Consider the following 20,720-nt stretch of genomic DNA (forward strand, 5'->3'; position numbering starts at 1 on the left):
AATTACCTGAGGGAATGAAATGAAAATGGTGGTTTGTGCCTGTAATTCCCAAGAGGTTTATGGCTGGTTTTCAGTAGGGGAGGGTGAGGAAGTCTACTCAGCTGCGTATCTAGTAGGAGATTTGCACAGATTATTTTGTCTCTCTCATCCAGTTAAAATACAGACTCTGTCAAACTCTGGGAAAATCATTTATCTTCTCTCTGCTTCACTATTTACAAAATGCAGACTGTAGTTCCCTATCCCAGAAATATTTTTGTAAGCATTGAGATTATGCAGTGATTTACACTACACATAAATGCCTAGGACAGATGGCTAGGGAAGCATGTCATGATCCGCTAGATCATTTCTTGGCGTATCTCAAGACTTCATATCCAGCTTGTCACAAGAGCAGACTTTGGGTTGTTTCCACCTGCATTAAATCTTTTAACTCTGCCAGCATTCAAATCCTCACTGTCTGTGTGCATGAGTCTTTGTACTTCAAAGCTTGAGGATAAAAAAGGAGAGGTGGCCTTGGGGTGATATCCATGGGCCACAAGCTCAGGAAATCTGAATTCCCTTCTCAGCTCTGCTGCAGCAATCTTTCAAAAATATTCAAAGCATAAAAGACTTACACTGCCTTAACACTTTTAAGGGAACTAAATTAACCAGGTATTAAAAACCCCTGTTACACAGATCCTAATGTCAGTCTTGTTGAAGAGAGATTTAGAAGATTATTAACTTTTTAAAAGACCAAGCCAAGCTAATGTAGCATACCTGTTACAAAGCAGGTGAGCTATGGAAGACTGTTAAAATGAGCAATTACCATTTTCAATGTGACAGCAGGGCAAATAATACAGGGGCTAACTTCCCAGTAATTAAGGTTGTGTCTGCCTAACTGTGGTCTCTGTGCCTTGCTATTTGGTGCAGACAGGTGTTATCTTTTTACAAAGTAAAAGAAGAGTCAATTGGTACTGCAGTGACCATAATCACCAGGCAAAAGATGGGTAAGAGTTAGTTACCACCACATAAAGTTTCCAAGAGATAGGTTGAATAGGAATTCATTATGCCAGGATGAATTTTTATTTACAATTTGTCTAGACCCTAAAGTACAGGTTATTCATTCAGGGTAGATCATTGCTTTTACTGAAAATTTGCATTAGCTCAGGATCTTTCTTCAGTACATCCTTTGGACATATATTTTGCAGTTTATGAATGTACTTCTGCGTAGACTGGCTATTTTTTTCTTTCTATTTCATAAAAACTACATTACCTTTTTATAACATTTTAAATATTAAATAAACACCAGTAAAGACACGCCGTACAAATTGATTGCCTGATTTTTTTAACTTCCATTCCTTTTTTCTTTTGATAGAGTCAGAAACAAATGTATAAGTTAATATATACCAGGTACGACATAGATTAATAATGATGCTATGCTATCGCTATCTAGACAACCAAATTAGGTGAAGTAGTGTGTCCGTGCAAAAACTAAGTTATTTTTTCCCATATTTTAGTACTGCTACAATGTTTTACCTTTCTTGAAGGTGTTTTAATACAAGAATTGTATTTGTAAGAACTGGCAATCAAGAAGATAAATTGTAAAGAATTAAATTTGTGGTCGGGTCTTCCATCCACTGAACCATAAGCTAATATAATAATTAATTTATGGGCCAACTACTAGATACACAGAGTTACATAGAAGTTCTCCCCATGGGCAGACTAGCTGATACCTGTTCACAAGGCCTTAAAATAAGTTGTTGTTTTTTTAAAAAGCCTCCTGTGACCACAAACAAGAGGACACTGGACCAATGGGCCACTGTGGTGACCCAGTGAGTATGTCTCCTGTTTGTAAATGAAGGCAGGGAGATAATACCAAGAATTAATTCATACATTAAATTAATGTTAACATTCTTCAGTAAAACAAGCAACTGATTATTCAGAGATAGTGTGCTTCAAAAGCTACAAAAAGAGACAGTAGAATGCTTTGATTAGGCCATACAACTAGCGTTCCTGATGTGTAATTAGCACAAGGTGACTGCTTTAGGGGGGTACCAGTTAACTGTTCTTCCTTAAATGCAGTTTCCAGTATCGTCATTACGTCCAATTGAAGCCGAAAGCCAATTAAGCATTTGACTTCCACTGCAAGTCACTTCTATTTGTGCTTTCCAGGATCTCATGAAACCTTTGGGCAATCCCTATGCAATCACATACCATGAAATAGTATAACGAAGCTGTTACGGAAGGTCCCCATTCCTATGCCCTCACTCTGTCAGTATAAGAAAAGGCTTTGCATTGATGCAGCAGTTATTAGGTCTGGGCTATTACAGCCAGGTCTCTAGGTTCTGGTTTCCTAGCATGCGCTTAGCACTTGCATCTACTGCAAAGCAATGTCTTGTATTTACAGACCCTTAAAAAAAAAAAAAAAAAAAAAAAAAGTATAAGCAAGAAATCAAGAGGAGTGATTATTAAAGACTTAAGCTTCAACCTAGAGTTGTACAATGATCCTTCTCCCCTTATTCCTAATGGTTTCAGTGTTTTGCAGATAGCCCAGAAATAAGCACACTAAGCATTTGGGCAACATCTTAAGCTCTGATGAAGGTATCAGGAGGCCAAGGTAGATCCCCACAGTGTGTTGAGTAGGAGCCAAGCCACCACAGTACAAGTTAGAGCGATGTGGGGGCATGGCTGTGAGCAGGGAAGGAGCAAGAGGACGAGCTCATCTTTGCCTCCTGAATTGATGTATATTTGGCATGACATCTATGTTATACATTTGTAATGTCACAGTTGGGAGCTTGTCAGTGCTTGCCCTGAGACATCAAAAAAACTCAATGCACTCTACTTGAAAGCTGAATTAACCTCCTCAGAGTTCTGTGAGGGTGAAGGAAACGCAGTGGGGTTCCTCACCCCTCTCTCCTCCAACAGCCTCAGCTCCAAGCTACACAGTGCTCAGTGAGGCTCTGCAGGGCTGATGGGAACAATGGGAAGGGTGTTGGAGGCAAATGCAGGTGCTGCAAAGGCACCAAAAGTCTTTCCCATGGCTGACAAGGAAGGTGACAACACACAGCTCATGGAGAACATGGTCTGCAGGTCATAGTTGAAGTAATTTTGAAGACGAAGACTCACATGCTCTGCTGTGTCAGAGCATCCTGGTTATGAGCTCCTCTATGAAGTGAATGTGAAACACTCATTTTGGTTGCATAGCAATTTGTGCTATGATGGCACGAATGTAAATCAATACACACAGCTCAAGGCAAAGGCTATCACGGTCTGATGCTCAAAGCCACCTGAAGATAGAAGTGCGCTGGTGATGTTAACTACAAGAAGTGAGAAGTGGTTTATGTTTTCAAAAATCGCAGACTTTTACAAAGACAATACCTGAGAAGTTTAGGGCTGAGGAGCGGTGTTGCAACCTTAAGTTTCTTAACATATTCTCCTAAGAACTATTTTTAGGAGCAGATTGGAGCACAAGAGTATTTTATGGATTAAATAGGAAGAAGAATCATGGAATGTGACTGGCTTTGCTGACTTTCCACCTGAAAAATATTGAAGAATTTTTTGGTGTTATTTCCATTGCTATTTCATTTCTTGGCCCTTTTGAATCAGTATATCATAATGTACACACCAAATCCAAATCTGAAGATCTTCCTCCCATATTTGGATCTAATCAGGAACAAAAGTCATATTTTTATTGTAAACGTGATACTTTAAGTACTTTAATAATGTGTGCATCATTCCTACTACCTAGTTTGTATCTTAACCTTTCTATGAGCTCTCATCTGGCTTCTATATCCAATGTGTGTGTACCTTCAGTGCAGCTGCCTTGGGGGTTGTAATATTGCTGAAGAAGCTATTTAAACTCCCAATTATCCCAACACAGAAAACCCTAACTTGTGGTGTTACCATGCTCTAAACAATTAATAGACTGCATTACCTGGACTTCACATTTTACTGAATGCTGCAAGAGAACTTTGCATTTTACCGAATGCTGCAAGAGAGTATTACAGCACAGTTCAGCTTCAGAGGACCTAGGTCTGCAGGAATATAGCTGTTTTGTTTACATGTTTTATTACCTGAATAATTGTAGTGAAAGTAGAGAAAAGTATCAGCAGCACAGGTCTTTATGGAGAGAAGTATGCAGGAAAAGTTTGAAATTTGTGGCTTATGGGGCGAACGCTTTCACAGCTCATTTCCTTGGTAAATCTGCCCCTGCTTAACTTCAATGTCAACTGTGTACGAGCCTATATTTCAGCAGAGCAAGAATCCTTGACATTGTTAATGGTTTAGTGAATAGATTTTAGCAGTCATTGCAAATGTAAACCTCCCTTTTACTCTTATCCTTCTCCCTTCCCTCCCCTGAGTCATAACTTTCAGGGAAATTGTTTTTGCATAATGGCACCCTCAGGGAAAAGGTGTCAGAAGATAAAGAGAAGATTTGGCAAAGTTACAATCTAAGAGATATGCAGAGGATCTCAAGGAGATTCAGTCTGCAGCACTGCCAGAGAGATAGTGCCGTAAATGCTTCACTGATTACTGACTCATAGGAGCCAGTGGGGAATCAGACTTGTTTTTCTCAGTTTTCTCATTGGCAATATGAAGTCCTCAGCCAGGGCCTTAGTTACAAGGTAGGAGAGATGCTAGAACTATAGAGGCAGGCCTGGGGCACAGGCAACCTCCCAAAAGTAGGGAGGTCCCATTAAGCCTTTGCGTGTGGCACAAGTTAAAGATAAACTATGCACAAGCCAGAGATGGGTTTGGTGAGGACCCGAGAGCCTCAGCCACCTGCGGCGCTGAGCTTGTGCTGGGCATTTGGGACAGTCTGTCATGCTGCATGTACTGCACACATAGGGCTGGGACTTGGCACTATGAAGACACATCTACACATCTAGACTTGCATGTGTATGTGTCAGCAGGGTGTTTAAGGCTCCCTCATAGTCAGTGAAGTCACTGGCACCTAAGTAGTTCTGCTCATATAGGCTTCAGCACTGTTGCCCGGGCAGAAGGCATTTAAGATGCTCCCAGCTGACACATCAGCCCAAGGTGGACAGGATAACCCAGGAGATGTGTTTGGGACATGGGTGGTGGGAGAAATGCTGGAGCATCTGAAACAACACTAGATACCTGTGTTGTACCCAATTACTCAGACTTCTGTTAGCTGGTGTACTGAAAAAAAACCAAATTCATTGAATACACATGAAGGGGCTCCTTTGCCTGGCAGGGGAGGTTGGACAGCCAGCACACATATGGCTGTCTACATTTAGGACTCAGCCCCAGAGTGAATCCACCTCCCTCCCTCCTGCCCAGGTCTTCATTAGCAGAGCCCTAGTTCCTCCCTTGGGTCAAAAGAGAAATGCCGAGATCATCTGCCCATCCAAAAGGATGCGACTTTGATGTCTGAGAGCAAGAAGTTGGTTAGCATTATCCTTGCAATTGTGGGAACCATCTGACTGCATCAGCCTGCAGCCCAGTACTGTGCACTGAAACCAAAATGAAATGCACGTTACATGGGACCACAGTGCTTCCTTCAAGACTCTGGTTGTAAAGATAACAATGACAAATCCTCAGTAGTTTAATAATACTCTAAGGATAGTAATTATCTGTGCCTTGGATGGTTTTCTTTTGTTTCAGTTGGAAGGCATATTTTAGTGTCATTCTATTGCTGATTTATCACGGTTCAATACAAGCACACAGAAAAAAATAATGAACTAAGTACAATGAGGGAAAAAAAAGATTGACTAAAACCAGCGTGAGATACAGGCAGGCTCTTTAATTAGGTGAACTGCAGGTGAGTGAAAAGTGCCTTTTTCTAAAAAGGAACTATTGAATGCAAAAAAAAAAATACAGGAGGAAATTAATCCATTGGGTTTTGACCTTTTTTTAAAACTACAACTTCTCAATTAAGTAAGAATTCCATAGAATCATGGAAAGGTTTGGGTTGGAAGGGCCCTTAAAGATCATCTACTTCCTGCACCCCTGCCATGAGCAGGGACACCGTCCACTAGACCAGATTGCCCAAAGCCCCATCCAACCTGGCCTTGAACACTTCCAGGGATGGGCCAGCCACAACCTCTCTCGGCAACCTGTCCCAGTGCCTCACCACTCTCACAGTCAAGTACTTCTTCCTCATACTGAAATCTACCCTCTTTCAGTTTAAAACCATTACCCCTTGTCCTATCAGACTTTTCAAGACAATAGCTACAGAAATCAATTTGGAAATTAAGTACAGAGAAAAAGGCAAGATGCTGATCAGAATGAGCTGATTATAGCTTAGTATTTCATGACTGAACAAAACAAGTTCCCTGAGAATGACTTACACAGTCCTGATGCTAACAGATCCTCTGGTCAGACAGACAAGCTGCAAAGAGAGTTGCTTGGAAATTTTCCATATGAATGATTATTTACAATGGGAAATTCAGCTTTCTGCAGAAAAAAAAAAATTAGGATTGCTCACACTGGGAAAAGCAAGTGGTAATGAGTAGTTTCAATTGCATTGACCTAAATGGAGCTGACCTAGAATGCTTCATTTCAGTTCAATTCTTCAGAAGATAACATTGGTTTCCTAGCAGTGAGCTCATTGCTTAATGATAGGTGTAGTTTGAGGGCCTGGTCCCTTCCAGAATCTGAGTTTCCCAGAGAACCGCGGCAGCTTTGGTATCTCTATCAACAGGTGCATTTCCAAGGAGTTTAATTAGCCAAGATAAACATTTTATTTTGTGTAACAATAAATAATTTAATCAGTTTAAAAAAAAAATCATTTTGGGACAAAACTAGAAGTTGAAACATCATCATCTTCAATGGGGTGAAAACTCAGAAATTTTCTCCTTGTGGCAAGACACCCACCATGATGTTGCCTCTCATCTCCTCGTTGAGGTTGGTATCATTCAGACTCTGTTGAAAAAATCATAGCTCTGCAGCCCTTGTGCAGTTCTCTACAGATTTTAGGATGCACTTTTAATAGTATTAAGACCCTTTTAGCAACACAGAGACTGTTATAGCTGGGTTGACTGAGGTGTCTAGCCAGCTGTATTGTCATTGCATCCCTGTGAATCATTGCCTAATGCAAAGGACTAGGGTGGGGTTTTTTCAGATGAGTTGTCAGTCAGCCAAAAAACTTTTGTTCTCTCCTGCAGTCCTGCCACATGCAGAGCAGTAAGCGATGATTCTGAAGTTATCACTTGGCCTGGAGCTAAGCACAAGCAAACTAGGCAATTATTTAGCACAGCTAAATGTGGGTCATTAAAACAGCTGTGACCCCACTGCCCGTGTCAGAGCCCAGAAAGCCAAGCTGGCTGCTGCCTTGGAAAGGCCAGAGGGTGCACAGTCCAGCTAGCCCTGGGGTTGAAGAGCATCAGTGTCCTTGGGGTAGTGGGAAGTTTGGTTCCCCAGGGGCCAGCCCCAGGAGCTCTCTCCCACTTTTGCCCCTTCCTCCTCTCCCTTTTCTGTGGCAAGAGGCCAATGTGGTGTCCCAACACCACATCCTACTGATGGCAAAAGGCAGTTTTGCCTCCACTGATAGGAAACCTTGAACAAACCTGAACAAAAAGGTCTTTGCTGTTGCAAAGGAGCTGTGAAGCAGAATATTCTTAAAATGGAAGTGCACACATAAGGCTCTTGTGCACAACACCCTCTGTAGTGTTAAAACACTTATGTCATTTTGCTGACCTGAAGTGGGATGGTATGCGGGCTTTCTTGTTGCAAAGAGCTTACAGCTTTTTGGCTAAGATTGTTCATGGATGACTATTCAGTTGCCCTTGCACAGCCTAAGTAACACTTAATTCCTTTCAGTCACAAATTATATGCTTCTACTTAACAATAGGAGATACCAGCCTCAAACTTTCCTCCCTAAAACCAAATTTAGCAAAGACGTGAAAATGGGACCCAAAAAAAGAGTTGGTTCAAGTCTCTGAAATAAATCCATCTCATATCTGAGAATCAAGAGAGATCTGAAGAAGGAAGTGTTATACTTCTCCAGCTATGATAGTCATGGCAATGAATTTCATAAATTAAGTCAATTCATAAAGTCTTTCCTATTGCTTTGGATTCTTCAATATAATAACTGCTTTAGATGCTAGAGTCTATGCTTCATATATAATTAATTCCTGTACTGAAGAGATGTCCTTGCCTCTTCTTGTGGTCCAGGGAAAACATGCAGATCTTCTGCGGGTACCTCTGACTAGAGGTACCTTTTGTGCCAGAGAATGGTACGTGTCAGGTCAATGGATGGGGCTGTGGATCAGTGGATTCACACCAGTGGATGGGTGGAATAGCTTTAACCTTCCCTCCTCCCTGGCTGGCCCCAGCCCACAGCTGACTGTGGTGGGCAGAACAAGAGTGTGATCACAGCTGCTTTGCACGCCTACACTTTGGGCCACTGCCAGGGGTATCACAAATAGGCACTTTTGCCACAGTTTATTGAAGTGAATTTGCTTATGTTTCTGTCACTGAGCAACAGATGCGATCAACTTGGCAGTGATCAGGACTGCTCAGTGGAATATTTGTAATAGTCCTTTAAAAATAGCTCATGTTATTAGGTAGAAAACATTTTAGACGGAGTCAGACGTAAAAGGACTGCATTTGGTAGTCAGAAAGCAAACTGAGAGCAGAAGTTTAAAAAACAGTCCTGCTGACATGATGTGAATGCATTTGGCTGCACCCTGTGCTTCAGGTGCTTATCATGAGCAGAGTGCTGACTCCTGGACGCGAGTCATCCAGCAAATATTGCACATAACATGTTCAGCATTGCCAGATTATAGGTCTAAGCCGAAGCATCTTTGGCATACATACCCACTGAAATCATGAAGAGGTGCCCACTGTAAACCTGAGTATTGAGTTGCATAAAGAGCCCCCCGGTGTGCACCTCACTCTTATAATATTAAATATATGCCAAACTTCTTTAATTGTTTCTGTAGCTTACTGCAGGGAGCTCAGAACTGTTAGTATACAGAAAAGGAATTTCTAGGTTTGTTCACAACTGTGTTTGAAGCAGCATGTTATTATTTCTGAGAAACTGAAATATTCAGTGACACAAAATTATAGTTTCCCTGCCTAGAATAGCATCCCCTTAAAACAGGATGCCAAGAGTAAGTAGCCTCAGAAGGTATTTATAATAGAGAAGGAAATACTAGGAGTATACTAGACTGAAATCCATACTCTTTGTGTCATTTCTATGTTCTGTCGCAGGCTTCCTGAAAGCTGCTGCACAAATCACTTCGGACAATAATTTTGTCATTATTCAGGTGCCCAATTCTAACTGAAAATGAATTCAGCACCTAAATACTTTTCCGTTTTTACTCGTAGTCCATTTGCAGCTGTGTCACTCCTGTCAATAGGACTAACAGCGATATTCTGTTGACAGCAACGCTGAGAGCCCCCGAGCCACTCCCTTACTATATCGCTACCACACTGCTGAGGATACTGCAGAAGACCAAGGACCAGAATGGATTTTAATACGAAATTTGAAAAAAGAGCATGAATTTGACAGGCTAACAATGTGAAACAGTGGTTTAAACACAGTTATCAAGCTGTACATTAAGAAATGCAGAAGTGTCTTCTACAAAGACAAGGCATTAAGGCAGATGATGTGAAGGGGCAAAAAATGCAGGGACAGCGAACAAGGAGTAAGCATCATAACAGCAAACTCCTGTCATTTAACATCATCACATTCTGTCACTGCTTTTTGACTCGGGCAATTTTCCAGCTTTCAGGGTTTCAGTTTGCATTCAAGGAGCGAACATCTGGACTGTTCTAAAAATGACTGCTGAGCTGCAGAAGTGGTTGGTCAGACACATTTGATCATTGATGCCATAGTGATCTGTGGTGAACAGCCTTAAGGAGTCAACAGACACTTTTTCCCATCACATAGTTTGTTGACATAAGAGTTAAGTTTCTCAGCTTCAACACCGATTCTTACAGACTATGAATTTCATTATACCTGCCACCAAGGTCATTGGAAAAATCAGGTGCAAGACTCATTTGCAACCATTCAACCTGGCCTATTCAAATGCAGATAAGGTCAGCTTCAGTTAATAAAAATTGTAGGAATATCTCATTTACATCATCAATTAAAAGTGTTCAGAAGTTTTTATAGCCCTGAGTATGCAAGTTTGTGACAACCCAGGATCCTGCAATTTCTGTCTGTTTCTCTTCATCATGACATAAAAGCCAGATATATGAAAGCTGGCATTGGTGAAAGTGACTTTAAGATAATACTGTGTCATCATTTTATTAAAAGGTCAATTAAAAAAAAGTCCTATTAAATTAAAAAGATAAGTCAAAAAATCCTAAGTGCAATCAGCCATTCAATATTCACCCCTCAGCAAGATTCCAAAAGGACATTCAGGCTTTTAAGTTTCTTTAATAATCAGTTTCTTCTCCTCCTTGGAAGAAAGTCAATATGCTAACTTTCAGAATTGAGCTGTAGGTCGAATGTTTTTTTTCTTTTGACTATTAAAGCCTCAGAGAGAAAATATTGCTTAAGAGAAAATATCACTTCAGAGTGGATCAAGACGAAATCTGTTTGAAGTGAAAAGTTTTGAATTGTATAGAATACTTGCATACAGTTATGTATTTATGTAATGTTGGCACGGGAATATGGCAATACAGCTATACTTTTCACATTGCTAATTTTGCTGAAGTTAGTACTGGTGAAATGGTTTTGTGTGGCCAGAAGATCTTAGAAATTATGTGTGCTGATGGGCTATGTCTGCTTTTACCCTCCTACTGTACCGTCTCTCCCGCAGAGCACTATTGCACAGTGAGGATTGCAAATAGGAGAAAGGTACTGGGTTTTCCCTCCTTTAGCATGGAGGGACAAGCTCTCTGAGCCACGCTGTCCAGCATGACAGCCACAGAAGAGGAGTACAGGCAGAAAGTTGGGGGAAAATCCAATTTTTCTGGTGTTTAGATGGATTCCTGCCAGCACTGGGACCAAATACATAAAGCCTGAGGAGCAGGGACTCTGCACCATGATGCACAAAGGCTGGGTGAGGAACTTCAAAGAGGGTTGTCAGTGAGTGGGAAGGTGCCAGTGGGAACGTGATCGGAAAGGGAGGCTGCACCTGCAGCCAGCTTCAGAAGGGCTGCAGCACAGCCTTCAGCCTAGAACAGGCGTTCCTAAGGCAGCAGAGCAAGGCCAGCAAGGGCCAGGCGCTCACACCTCCTGCTACAGCCCAGGCAGGGAGCCTTCATACCCCAGTCAGGCTAATCTTTGAGTTCTGCTATTTACCAATGCAACAAAAAATATTACTACGCTCACTAACCTTCTATTCTCTTATCTTTCCAGCAATCTTGACACAGAAGAGCTCTGCGGTAAGTTTCTTTTTGGGCACTAACATAATCTATGCCTGCAGCAGCCCTGTGCAAGTGAACATGCTATGTGATATGATTTTTTTAATGTTTAATCTTTGTAGCTCAAACAGAAAATAATTTTGATTGAAAGAACTCCTGAGAAAATGCAGATGGCTCAATCTTTTCAGACTCTGTCATCCATTACATGCAGAAATTACTTCAAAAATATTTTTTCCTAATCAATACTTCACATTCTCTGAGCTGCAAGATCTGTTCCGATGTATGGAGAGATAACTTTTATCTTATTTCCCTTTCATGTGAGATATTTTTTCTAGTTAGTTGATCGCTTTGAAGTACGAGTGCTTTGGCAATTTTGAAACAGATTATCACATTAGTACACCACTAGACAAAAATTCATTACTTTCCTCCAGCTTGAGACAGTGAGAACAGCAGTTTGACAAGTTCTATCATCCTTCATCACAAAAAACTCCCACAAGGCTTAGAATGTGGCCCAGTTACCCATTTCTGTACCCCATCCTGGGCTGTGAGTCATTTCCTAAAACCCTGTTTGCTCTCCAGCTGATCTTACAGCACCTGATGTAGGAGTGCTGCTTACAGCAAGAAGCAGTTCACAGAAAATTTCTGCAAGTCCTCCCACAAAATGTCAAAAAAACAGTTATACTTGTCAAAACCAGCCTATTTCTGAGGGAAAGATGATAGTCTGATAAATTTCCTAATGGTCAACAATGTTGAAAACCTATAAAAGCTGAAAATACTGTCGTGTTACATGACAGCTCATTTACTCACCCACAAAGTGACTCTACCCATGACCAAGAACCCACTGAGAAGCACCTCAGCCTGTGGCTTATAAATATATGACATGAGACTCAGCTGAAGTGAATTGGGCTGTGACGACTTCTGCTGGTTGAGCATCTGGCCAAAATTATATAAAAACGGCCAAGGAAGACAGGTGGTTTTGTTCTACAAGGGATTTATTGCTGTTGGTGTTGTATTGGAGGCTTACAGGTTTGCTCAGTACTTGACCCCACCAGCCATCTCAGGCTAGCAAGAGGGCTGAGGGGGGTGTCAGCCTAGCACTGGTTCTGTTCACTGTCTGTTTCGATTGAACATGGGCTGCTTCAGCTGCCTTTTAATTTTTTCATAGATTGTCTCTACAGCGTTTCTCTTCTGTGAATCTGGTACTGAGTTTACTCAACACATGTTTAAGCTAGGGATTATACACCTCTTTCTGAGTTATCTCAGTTCTCCTCAGAAATGAAGCTTCATTTCCAGGATACTAATTGACAATACACTTTTGTTCTAAATCATTTCATTCAACCTCTCAGCAATACCAGGTTATGTCACGGAGTTCCTGAAACTTTATGCTTTCATGACTCCCCGAGAAGCTCATGCTGACCTCTTAAAAGCCTCAAAGTATTGCTATTTATTATTTCAGAAAGCTTCTATCTAATCTTGTTCTTTCTGTCTGCCATTTAGACTGTTTTTCATGCTCTTCCAGGTGATCGGATGTCTAAATGCCTTGTCTAAAACAGTCTCTAGCTTTAACGTAATTTTCTTTCTTTCTGTTTCACACTTATTCCTTCCTGGGCCTCCCTTTATTGTATTTTGCTGCATTGACTAAATGGGAACTTAGGTCATGATTTCCCAGGTTTGCCTCCTTCTCTTGCTGTAATCCCTCTGAGTTATGTTCCCTGATTTTATATGAGCTCTTTCTGTTAAAATGTCCTTTGCTTTGAGCAGCTAAGCAAGGGCATCCTGCAACCTATGTTATTTCCATAATTGTTGTTAAAAGTATTTTGCATACATCATATTCATTGAAAATATAATCACAGTACCTGGGACTAGAAGCTTATCTGGCCAACTCATGGTCTCTTCATTTCTCAGAGAGAAATAACTGGTCTCAGCTGACCCTGACTCACAACAGCCCCCATTTGATCTTATCTCCTCTAAAGGTTTTACCAGAATTATTCATTTTTGTATCAATATAATTAGATTTAGTACATACACATGAAAACTTCATTTCCTGCTAGTAATTGTAAAGCAGACTATTAGACTGAAAATCCAGTTTAGAAAGAAAATGTAGATATTTTGAAAATAGGTCTGCTTCAGCTCTCAAACTGATATTTTAAATTTTTGTCAATTTGGCAATGCATTTATTGAAAGAAAATGTTTTGAAACACTGATTTTGGTATTTTTGGTACTCCAGGAATTATTTTTGAGGGGGAAATAATATAAAACTTAAAAATAAAATCATCCTTTTCACTGTAACTCTTGTTCATTTTATATATTTAGGCAGTTAATAATACCATAACTGATTCAGACTTGATAAAATTGATATTGAATGAAACATTGATTTTTCAGGTCATTAATGGGTGATGTGGGTTTTCTTCTTTTAGAATATTTTTCGCAGCACTTAGGAGAGTATGAAAATGTTCTATCTGTCTTGGAAGACTTAAACATAACCATACTGAAGGCAATGGACAAAACAAAGAAAGTAAGTAAAATGGTGACAATTTCTTTACATTATATATTTTGTTTGAACATGTATCCAGTATTTTTCTTATCTAGATAAAGTTACTAATTCATATTTAAGTTTTCCACATACACACGTTTGTAGCAGAAAAGGCACGTCAAAATGGTTGAGTATCAAAGATGGAAAGCTCTGTCTGCAAAGTATTACAGTTTGGATATAACCAAAATTGTCTTTGCAAATAATCTGAAGAATGTTCTTCACATTGTTGTACTAAGAGAGGGTTCCAGGTCCTGTTGTCGTGGTTTAACCCCAGCCAGCAACTAAGCACCATGCAGCCGCTCACTCACTTCCCCCCCCCCCCCCCCCAACCTAGTGGGATGGGGGAGAGAATCGGGAAGAGAAGTAAAACTCGTGGGTTGAGATAAGAACGGTTTAGTGGAACAGAAAAGAAACTACTAGTGATAATGATAACACTAATAAAATGACAACAGCAATAATAAAAGGATTGGAATGTACAAATGATGCGCGGTGCAATTGCTCACGGCCTGCTGACTGACGCCCAGTCGGTCCCTGAGCGGCGATTCCCCCCCCCCCCCCCCCCGCCCAGTTTCTATACTATAGTGTGACATCACATGGTATGGAATACCCCGTTGGCCAGTTTGGGTCAGCTGCCCTGGCTGTGTGTGCCCCTCCAGCTTTCCCGCTGGCTGGGCATGAGAAGCAGAAAAATCCTTGACTTTAGACTAAAGGCTACTGAGCAACAACTGAAAACATTAGTGTGTTATCAACATTCTTCTCATACGGAACTCAAAACATAGCACTGCACCAGCTACTAGGAAGACAACTCTATCCCAGCTGAAACCAGGACACCCATGCCAAATGTGAGTAAGTATTATCAGCATATCAGTATTTGGAAATAGTCTGAATTTGAAAAAAAAAAAAAAAATCCAAATTTTTGAAGTAGAAAACATGTTGGTAAAAGATGCTAATGACTTTACATTAATGACTACCATTAAATTAGGTAGGCAAGAGTAATCTGGAGACATACTGGGGAGTTGTATTTATGTTATTGTTAAATGTAGATTCCAGGATAGTTTAAAGAGATTAAAAAGGGCTGGAATATCTCTCCCCGTGTTCCCTGAAGCTGACGCCCAGTACTCTCATGATTACAAAACCATCCTGTAGGCAGCAGCTGTGCATCCAAACTACTTAGACCCAAAATATAACTGGCCAGTGTAAATCACTTGAAAGTATTTCTGATGGTAACAACGGAAGACACAGAAATTTGGGTTGAGTGAAACGTCCCGACCAAGAACAAGATTTCATTTCCATTTCAGGCATTTTGAGCAAAACCAGCGCTCAGAGTCTGCAAAGAGGCGGTGTTAGGGCTGTTGCCCACCCGCGCAGCGAGGGGATGCTCACCCGGGAGGGAGGAGACCTCTCCCGGGAGGAGAAGCTGGGTTTCTCCATCCGTCTGCCCGCCGGGGGATGTAGCTGTGCTGCAGGACGTGCGAGGCGGCTGAGCCACTTGGCACTCAGTCCAGTACGGTCGTGCCTGCTCGTTTGTTCAGACCTGCTCGTTCATACCACATCCTAGCTAGATGTCAAGACTTTGGGTAATAGGCTCCTTTTCCCTGGCTGAACAGTTAGATATTCTGTGCGAGGTGGAACAGCTTCAAAAGGTGAGGGAAAGCATAAACCAGGGAAGGAAGTGAACCTAGACCCTCCAAACCCTGCCCCACACCCACACCATCAGATTATTCACTGGAAGGAGAGCCATCGAGAACAGAAATTTCAGCCAAATGTACTCAGTGAGATCCCATGGGGGAAACCCCCCTTTTTTTCAGTCAATCAATGGAGAGATCAATGGGGAGAAAGCCGTGCTGCTTTAGCGAAGCTGTTATCTTTGGCATTTGGGTGTTTGGGAGAGTGCAGTACTCATGCATTTTACATGAAGTGCCAAAAATAAAAACCTGAAAGCGTAGCTTATTTATTTAGTGCTTGAGCCAGTAAGCTGAACGCCTCTCCATTCATGCTGTGCATCTTCCACTCCTAATGAAGTGAATGTGCGCTGACTCACTGCCTCACTGAGCTGGACACTAAAAAGCAACAGATCAGTTCATTCTAGCTATGCACAATGTGAAAAAAAAAAATAAAAATAAAATAAAATTAGCCCTGTGTTTAAACTACTGCTAAAGGGCAGGATGTCATCTGATAACTACTGGAAGTTAATAGAACACAGCATTTAAGAATTACCTCAGAAGTTAATTACAAGGAGGAGTCCCAGTAGACTAATCAGAGTTGTAAGAAGTAAACATTGGCCTGACCAGAAAAATGGATAAGAAAATCCAGCCTATTAATAAGTGTTTCATTTTTCTGCTTGAAGGACCCATCTAAAGAATAACCAAATGACAATTTCTTTGAATTTTGTTTTCCTGACTGAAGATTCAAGCTTAATGGGTTTTCTCTCTTTCAGGAATATTCCAAGTGACTATTCATTAGTGGTGGCTGAACTAGAGCAAGGCTAACACTGGGAAGAACACTTCTAATTCCAATTAGTAGAAGCAGTGTGTGAACACGGTCGAACAAAAAATGTATCCTCAAATATTCTAAAGTAGAGCTTTCTGCCAAGGATATGCCCGGCAATTACAGCTTTGTACAGAAATTAAATTCTCAATTCAAAATTGGGATTATTCACAACAGGAACTCAGTTCTCAGGAAACAGATAGGTTATGTGACTTGACTACCTGATAAATCATTGGAGTGCAAATATTAAAATTTCCATCTTACATAGCCCAAGTTTTTATTGAAGTTTATGGTCTAAAATCTGGAATATATCCATCTAAAACCAGAGCTGGGGGTGCAGCAAAAGCTAGTTAGCATACTGAGATAGCATGGATAAATGACGTTCACCATCAGTGACACACTAGATGTGGTGTAGCTCCTAGGTCGAGTTGACTCCCCAGCTCAGAAAAGCAGGTGCTCAGAAATGTGTGGTTGGTTATGAAGGGCCATTGGCATGTATCGGAGCAAGGCTTGGGTTTCCTCTCCTGGTGCAAAATAAAACTTTGTCACTGCTCTGCCACTGCAGCCACCTGGTCCCTTGAAGAGTCACTGAGTAACGGGAGCATTTATTACTATCTTCTAAGCCATCACCTAGTTGGAAAATTCATATATAGAAAAAAAGCCCAGAATTGAAGACCTATGCTGTCAGAGCTACAAAGACATGGTGTACCTATAGCGGCTGAGTCAGTTTCCAGTGATCAGTACCAAATTTCCAAGGACCAAATTATCCTATTAAAAACCAAAAGTAAAAACTGCCAAGATTGGTCCTGAACTCTACTCTGCAGAGCATGGGGCTGGTTATGGACCCAGTCCTCAGGGTTGCCGTGAGCTTTCCACTCCCTCTGACTTTTCGTGGATTGGAGAAAGTTCAGCACCTCTTACTATCAGTCTCTGCTAAACTTTCCCAGAGTGCATGCCACTCTAGCATGAGGTGGGCATCTCATTCAGTCTTAAATATTGTGGGGGAAAAAGGAGCAGCTTGGTACTTCATTTATTTTATTTATCCAGCTTAGAGCCAGATAAGCAATCACCACTCCGTCCTTCCTATAGAAGATCCCTGCTTTCCTTCCAATTCAGGTTGCCCATACTCAGTAGATACTTTGCATGAGAGGCAGCTGCAAAATCAGAGCCCCAGAAAAATTGTTCAGCTTCAGTTTCCAAGGAAACCCTGGGGAAGGAAGATGTGTCAGTCTTCAGTGAAAAGCTGAACATGGATCAGCATGTCTGAAAAATCTAAAACCCTAATCTATAACCCCTCCTTATTCCAGATATAGACAGAACTAGAAATTACACACACACACACACACACCACACACATCCCCAAATGTATTGTTTAATAGACTGTACTTTTTGGCATATGTTAATCTAAGTTTGATAACAACAAAGTGTGTGGCATTATTTGAATCATATCCTTAAATCCAGCACCCAAGTGTGTACCAGCTAGCTTTTGCACATGTTGTCTTGTTTTTTTAATTCACAATCAGTTTTGAAAATCACATGCATTACTGAATAAATACCTTGGGTTTTGTTTGCAAATACTCCCAACCTGTTCAGCCTTTAGACAGAAAGATCTCCCACCAGGACCAACTGGAGTTTGGCCTGGCTACAGAATCCTGGATTTAAATTAAGATCAACCAAATCGTCCCCATCACTCCAAATTATTTCCACATGTAGATATTTTTAACCCAACAGATTAGCAGATAACTGATTCCTGCAAGGTAATTGCAGCATAATTTCTGTGTACTTTATTTCTCTCTGTGGTTTGAAAGAGCTGTCAGCACAGCTTTCTTGAACTGAGCTTTTCTCCAGTCTTCCAGTCCTGTGCTATCTGAAAGCGAAAATACCAAGTCATCTATGGGAGAAAACATTCCAGTGTGTTAGTAGGTTCAAGAAATTTTGAAACCAGAGTTCTTTTTCAGTGTTCTGGGGCCAGATCCCTCCAGCCTAACCAAACTAAACAGCACCCGGGAAGACAGGAAGCCCTCGGGGCTGTAGGAGTGGTTGATGCTCCGTTGCTGGAAGGTGCTGAGCTAAAAATGCAGATAACTAGATATAGCAAAGGGCATCTTTCAGCAGGGAAAAGGCTGAGCTGCATTTGCAAGAAACATACTTTTAAAACAAAAACCATCTTACCAGAGGATGCTAGGGGAGCTACAGTCCTTCTGTTTTGGTACTCGTCTCTTGTGTTTTATCCTTACACAAGGAAGGGAAACACATATCAGGATTTTTAGAGGGATTTGTGGCATTTGGTCTTTGATCATTCCTCTCATTAGGATGGAGAGTCTGCATGAGTTGCTTATAGAGGAGTGGTGAGGACAGATTAATCATCAGTGTCAGTTTTTTTCCCTGTACCTGCCAGGTTGATATTTTCCTGATCAAAGTACAAGCTGGGATAGTTCTGTTTATCTCATTTCTTCTTCATCTTATATACAGGAAGCATTAAAAATTAAAGACTCAGCAAAACTTTACAAATGCATTGGAAGGCTTGCTGCTTTAAGCCTTTTTCTCTGACATTTTTATAACAAAACACAGAAGTATGTTTAATTAAAATATTTAATCTTAACTTTTTTATTACCCAAATAAACATACCATTTTCATCAAGCTGCATTTTTATTACATTCTGTAGCTTGCAGTCACATATAAATACAATGAAGAGAAATTTTGCAGCCCACAGCACAGAAAATAAAATCTATCACTGGGTAATGATGTAGGTAGAAAAAAATCTATCACTGAGTAATGATGTAGATAGATAAAAATAGACCAGTTTTTTTAAGGTGCTTGACATGTTGGTTCTATTGACTTGTGAGTACTGAAAATCAGAAACTTACAGACTAAAGAACGTGTCTTCCTTAAGTTATTAAGCCATAAAATTGTTGCCATTTGTCAGCTATTCAGTAAGAACAAGCTTTGCTGTACGATTTTTATTTCTGGTATTGCTGTAGTTTATTGCAAATGCAACCTGCTGGTGGTGGTGAACTATTCTGTACTCAGTAAACTAGCAAAAGCTCATTTAATCACCAAAAATGTAATTTTCATATGAAATTAAGTTGACAATATAGAAGTATTCAGGGGCTTAAACAGGGGTCTAGTGGTATTTTAGAAAACCTGGGGTATTCAAGGGTGTCCAAGATGTCTGCACAGGGCTGACAAATAGCACACAGGACCTCTAGGAGACCCAGGGGCAGGATGAGACCCCCGGGCAGGATGAGGTCCCCTTCTGGGGCAGCAGCTGGAAACCAGGTGGGTCTCTGTAGGGCACCAGACTCCAGTTTAGGTACTGGAATAGCTCTGAGGTCTCCAAAGGATTTTTCCTAGAGGAACTGTCTCACAGAGGAAGGGCTGGTGATGGCTTACCCTGAGCCGACAGTGCCTTTTGTCAAAGTCATAACACCCGTTTGAAGTTCACTTTTTTTCACCAGCTGAAGAGCAGTCCCCTCTCCTTCCAGCTTCCCTTTTGCCAACAGCACAGGGTCATTTTCCAGCCCCGACGTATCCCCGTGTGTCCGCACTGGCACCCGCACAGTGAAGGCTGGCCGCTGAGGCTTGCAGGGAAGCAGGGACCAATTCAGGTTATTTTAACCCCCCTGCTCCTGAGAGCGGTTTATACTGCAGTGTTGGTGAAAGTCTAACCACAGCTGGCTGGTGGCCAAGTGACTGTGCCAGGGGGATTTCAGGATGGGACATGCTTCCTGCTCCATGATTTCGGTGACTGTTGGCTTGAGCCTCACCTAACCCATTAGTCTATCGTGGAGCCCACAATGGTCTTAACAGAGTACCAGCTGTTAACGTGCTGGAGTAACTACTAAAATTCAGACTTTCTGCATTGGCACAACAGCGAGGTGGCGGGAATCGGAAATCACTGGGAACAACAGAGCGCGGCAGAGATGCTTCCTTGGGAGAGCGGCACTGAGCGCCCATGCAGTTGTTTCTTCTTCCTTGCGAATGCAGTCTGTGTAGCAGTCATGGAGGCCACCCTGTGAGCTGTCTCAAAAGTAAACTAAGACCACCATACCTGCTGTAAAAGTGATCCAACCTCCAGCAAAAAGAAGCTTCATATCTAAGCTCTTTCTTAGATTAAATTGGTTAAATTTATTAGCTCATATATTTTAATTCCAAAAGGAAATAGTGCAAGAGAGTTTTTTAATTTATTTTTTTTAAAATGTAACCTGAAACTGGCTTTTATAGTTAACTGTGCTTATAAGATTAAACTTCGATCCGGTGTGTAAGAGTGGAGCTTGACCCTATATCACTTTATATCTGAAGCACAAATCCAATAACTATAATGCAACAGCAACCTCCTGGATGAAGTTGGGCAGGACTTTTGTACAGCCAATAGAAAATATTTATGAACAGCGAAATAAGAAATTCAAATCTAAAGTAAAGGGAACATCAAAATAAC

At 41.1% G+C, this 20,720-nt stretch overlaps 1 protein-coding gene across 2 annotated transcripts in view; it reads left to right on the forward strand.

Annotated features, from left to right (window-relative positions):
* NECAB1 (N-terminal EF-hand calcium binding protein 1) overlaps positions 1–20,720 on the forward strand; it is a 70,696-nt gene that overhangs the window by 21,210 nt on the left and 28,766 nt on the right. For both annotated transcript variants that reach the window (XM_049822413.1, XM_049822422.1), the window contains exons 4-5: positions 11,258–11,283; positions 13,680–13,777. In XM_049822413.1, the coding sequence (XP_049678370.1) occupies positions 11,258–11,283; positions 13,680–13,777 (124 nt within the window). The remainder of the gene's footprint in view (positions 1–11,257; positions 11,284–13,679; positions 13,778–20,720) is intronic.

This window comes from Accipiter gentilis, chromosome 2 (genome assembly GCF_929443795.1).
Source record: "Accipiter gentilis chromosome 2, bAccGen1.1, whole genome shotgun sequence".
Classification (NCBI taxonomy): domain Eukaryota; kingdom Metazoa; phylum Chordata; class Aves; order Accipitriformes; family Accipitridae; genus Astur; species Astur gentilis.